Source organism: Limulus polyphemus, unplaced genomic scaffold, assembly GCF_000517525.1.
Source record: "Limulus polyphemus unplaced genomic scaffold, Limulus_polyphemus-2.1.2 Scaffold13066, whole genome shotgun sequence".
In the NCBI taxonomy this organism is placed as follows: Eukaryota; Metazoa; Arthropoda; class Merostomata; order Xiphosura; family Limulidae; genus Limulus; species Limulus polyphemus.
Genome location: NW_013678676.1, coordinates 4,498 through 9,645, shown reverse-complemented (window position 1 = coordinate 9,645; position 5,148 = coordinate 4,498). Strand labels below are relative to the sequence as shown.

General features: G+C 32.1%; 1 protein-coding gene across 1 annotated transcript in view; it reads right to left on the bottom strand.

Moving 5' to 3' along the window:
• Positions 1–1,943: 1,943 nt before the first annotated feature.
• Positions 1,944–5,148, bottom strand: part of LOC111084046 — a 7,274-nt gene continuing 4,069 nt past the window's right edge. Inside the window, exons 4-6 of the mRNA XM_022380825.1 lie at positions 3,913–4,026; positions 3,426–3,561; positions 1,944–2,129 (exon numbers count right to left, since the gene is read on the bottom strand). Of these exons, the coding sequence (XP_022236533.1) occupies positions 2,061–2,129; positions 3,426–3,561; positions 3,913–4,026 (319 nt within the window). The 3' untranslated portion in view covers positions 1,944–2,060. The remainder of the gene's footprint in view (positions 2,130–3,425; positions 3,562–3,912; positions 4,027–5,148) is intronic.

The following is a 5,148-nucleotide window of genomic DNA, read 5'->3' as shown; positions in this document are numbered from 1 at the left end:
GGTACATGCAACCACAGCTAACCAAGAAACTTATCTTATACAGTTGGGTACATGCAGCCACAGCTAACCAAGAAACTTATCTTATACAGTTGGGTACATGCAGCCACAGCTAACCAAGAACTTATCTTATACAGTTGGAACATGCAGCCACAGCTAACCAAGAAACTTATCTTACACAGTTGGGTACGTGCAACCACAGCTAACCAAGAAACTTATCTTACACAGTTGGATACATGCAGCCAGAGCTAACAAGAAACTTATCTTACACAGTTGGGTACGGTGCAACCACAGCTAACCAAGAAACTTATCTTACACAGTTGGATACATGCAGCCAGAGCTAACCAAGAAACTTATCTTATACAGTTGGGTACATGCAACCAGAGATAACCAATAAACTTATCTTACACAGTTGGTACATGCAACCACAGCTAACCAAGAAACTTATCTTACACAGTTGGGAACATGCAACCACAGCTAACCCAGAAACTTATCTTACACAGTTGGGTACATGCAACCAGAGCTAACCAAGAAACTTATCTTACACAGTTGGATACATGCAGCCAGAGCTAACCAAGAAACTTATCTTACACAGTTGGGAACATGCAACCACAGCTAACCCAGAAACTTATCTTACACAGTTGGGTACATGCAACCACAGCTAACCAAGAAACTTATCTTACACAGTTGGAAACATGCAGCCAGAGCTAACCAAGAAACTTATCTTACACAGTTGGAAACATGCAGCCAGAGATAACCAAGAAACTTATCTTACACAGTTGGTACATGCAACCACATCTAACCAATAAACTAATTTTACACAGCTTTTCTATATATACTAGAAGTTGTTAATCTAACAGATTTTTACCAGTAAACCATGAATTCACGTCATGAATGATCTTAATTCTGATTGGCTCACAAAGGAATTTACTGACATTTGATTGCTTTGAATGCACTTTCCTGCCTATTTATTGATGAAGCTTGATTTAGCAAAATTTGTTTATTTCAGTTAGCTATAAAATGTGAAGTAATGGTATACTATAGAGTGGGGTGGTGGTAATATTTGTCCCATCATTTCTGACGGGCTATACACTAATATAAAGTAAAACTCACAACTCTATGACGATAGTTTTAAAGTCTTCAAATGTATTCAATTTTTCTAAAATATTGTTTTTGACAAAAGAGAGGCCATATTATGAATGACTGGTGAATAATAAAGTAGGAATATACCAAAAACAATATAGAAGGCAAGAATGTAGTACTTTTCAAATCGTTATGAAAATCACTAAGTTAGGTCAAGCATGTCACTCCCATATATATATATATATATAACATAACTTTATCATTTTAAGCCTAGATCTGCCAAGAATTAATTGAAGTACTCACCCAGTTTATCATGTAAAGTGAAGCCCACAATCAGCAGGCTACAAGTAAGATCAATGAAGATCTTCCCAATATCTTAGGTCTATTACTGCAGAAAAATAGTTGTATATTCAAGAAGCATCTACACCAGTTATTACTCTCATTCCTGGCTACGAAGCAATGTGTTCTCTAACTACTTGGAAAATCTGACTTTTAATCAATTGTGAAAAAACATTATATGTTTAAATAACTTGAAGTTATAACACATCATACAGGCATGTCGGCTCTTGTTCAAACTAATGGCTGATAATAACCTGAAAATGGCTAAAATGTCAGTTTATAGGACGTCTATAGTCATTTACTGAGAGCCTGTCACAGCTCTTATCTATGTAGCCGATTTACAGCTAATCAACATCAGCAGAGAAGAACTAAAATCGGTGGATAAAGTGTATAAAAACAAGACTGAGTCTAATGCCTTACTTGTATTTTAAATTCATTTAAGGCTGCATCTCCTTACATTTATTTATTTAATATACTGGTTGGAACTGCTACTGAGATATCAAATAAAGCAAAGAAATGTTTACTTATTAATCTTGAGAACCCCATCTTATGTATTACAAACACCTAGAAGACAGTATCATTAAACAGAAAAAATGTAAGACAAACACAGCCTTTCAACGAGCTGAAGATTCCTTTTAAGTTCATTCTAACAGGTTCATGAGATGCAACTTTTCCATAGGGACACATCTATTCCTCTCCTCTTTCTGTACCTAATGTAGCCAAATGGAAAAACACATTTTTTCTCTACTGTTTTTTGTACCTAATGTAGCCAAATGGAAAAAACACATTTTTTCTCTACTGTTTTTTGTACCTAATGTAGCCAAATGGAAAAAACACATTTTTTCTCTACTGTTTTTTGTACCTAATGTAGCCAAATGGAAAAAACACATTTTTTCTCTACTGTTTTTTGTACCTAATCTAGCCAAATAGACAAATGTTAATGTATTAAATCTACATTTAGTTTGGCCAAAGTTTAGAAAATTAAAAACAATATCAACTAGTAATACCTCATATTGATAATCATACAAAAAATACTTAAAAATAACTATTTCATGCTTTTCACAAAAAAATAATTCAACACTAATGAAGATGCAAAGATAAAAGAATTTGAATGGATTATAATTTTTTAAAAATTTCAACTGATGTACAAAATACATTATTTGATCATATCACAAAATACACACTTTTAAGCTACATAAAAATATGTTCAAAGTAACCAAATTTTATATAGACTGTTGTCTTAGTTAGTAGCCTACATGATCACCTAAATCTACCTGCTAATCCGCTGCCATCTTCAGGAAAATCCTGACATGGATTATTTATATATAGACAGGATTCAATCCTGGGTCTCCTTGATATAGAGATTGATGTGTTAAAAACTCATCTTGGATTTTCATTATTATGATTTTAACCAACTAACTTATTTAATTGTCTTCTGTGCTACGTTCACTAAGCGTGAATTTAGAAGACTTCTTTATTTTTCTGTGTGGTTCACATTCCAACTTACTGAAATGATGGGCTATTGTAAACAACCAGTATCAGCGAGTCTTGTATGCCAACAATGTTCTTGAATTCCAACTTTTGTTTCTCTTACATATAAGAGTTCACAGAGGATTCTATAAATGGTGTTTTTTCCTCTCCATTGAGATTTTAGGTGGTTTGGTGTGTGCAGCTTCTGAATACTGTTCACTTATCATGTATTTCAGATATCCATAGTCAAGGAATGCAGTTTTTGTCCTCCTTTTCAGACAGTCAATGATGCCTATCTTCACATCGTTAGTGTGGTTGGATTTACAGTTGAGGTATTTACCTACATCTGTGGCTTTCCTGTAAACTCTTTGGGACTTTCCTGAAAATGGTAGCATATTAGCATAAGAGTAACTAATTAATAATTACTCTTAGATTACTGTATAGGCTACTAACTGTGACACTGGTCACCACAACCTTAAAAGTACACGTTATATTAAGTTAATACACAATAGTACAACTATAAAAATAACATTCACCTCTCCAAACGTCACAATAATGTCACTGTTTAAAATCAGCCAATCCGTAACAACTTTGATTCCTGGAAGATCTTCCTGATTGAGGATTTTGATTATTTCGGTTGAGGAGAGTGTCAACTCCTGCTCTACAGGAGATCTGTTTGAGGAAGAAAGATACTTAAGATATTTCAAAAGTGCTTGGTACCCAAACACTAATAAAAAATCTCAATCAGTTGAAAAATTCATTGAAATAAACTATTTATTTATTAATGATGGAAGTAATTATATCACACTTAACAGAGCAATCTACATAGAAATAAACTATTTATTTATTAATGATGGAAGTAATTCTATCACACTTAACAGAGCAACCTACATAGAAATAAACTATTTATTTATTAATGATGGAAGTAATTCTATCACACTTAATAGAGCAACTTACTTAGAAATAAACTATTTATTTATTAATGATGGAAGTAATTCTATCACACTTAACAGAGCAACCTACTTAGATGTTATCTCTGGAACTGAATATTTATCATCAGTTCTATCCTGCATATCTCCATTTGGTAAATGTGTCACAGCTGTGCTGTATGGTACATCAAGTGATGATGTAGACACACTGTTCAGAAAAATAAAAAGTAACATAATCATCATTTAAAAATGTGACCACACAAGCTATAAAATCTTCCATTCAAAATTTTATTTAACTAATTTTTGTTTATGTTATACCAATTAGAATAGCATAAAATCTTAGCTAATAATCCATATTTCAATAGTATACAAGTTATGTTCTTAATTCTATAATGCAATATTTAAAAAAAATTCCCCTAGTGACACACATGACACATTTTCTCTAGGTATCTTCTGTTCTCTACTTTATCCACCACACCCTCCAATAGCTACGAAATTAAACATAAATTACTCAATATAAAATCGTCATTGCTCAGACAAACCATAATTTTTGTAGCCTTCAATTTCGTTTGGTTACAGAGCTGTCAAATACAAAATCAGACCCCTCCTGCCACACCCACCTGATACATCCTCTCTTTCAGGATTTGTTAATAGTTCTCTCTTACATTTAATTATATATTACCTATAACCAATAAAAAGGCAAGGTTTTTCATCTATCAAATGACAAATTGTATAACATTGTGTTCTGAACAGGTAATCATAAATTTCACTCATAGTACAGGTTTGGTTCACATGGGAATGGTAACGACTAGCTTGGATGAATTTGTAATGGCTCTTGTCTCATAGTTAGAAAGCCATAACATTTCATTACATTGTATGTTGATAATAATAGCTAGAGTTAATAATATAGTACAGAAAACGGAAAACAAAATACAAAAATTTACCTAAAAAAAAACTTTTGATATATATATTTAGGAAGTTCTAGAGATTATGCAAATTAAATGTAAAAACTATCAGATAATAAATAGTATTTTTATACTCAAAATGAAAATCACCTTGCAGGTGAACGATTCAGAGTCCAAATGCGAGTAACTATATTAAATAACAAATTTTTATTAGAAATAGTATAAAAAATCAAAATTAAAATTTTTATTTTTTCTGAAACTACATACTTTTAAGAAAGATCATGTCAAATTTCAAACAATTTCATTTTTTGGAAAGAAATTTCACGAGTTATGTAACTTACTAACAATGTATATTGTTTTGAGAGGGTTTAAAAGCAAAGTTGCATGAAATCGAAGGGCTAATGAATAAAAAGTATTTTTCCAAT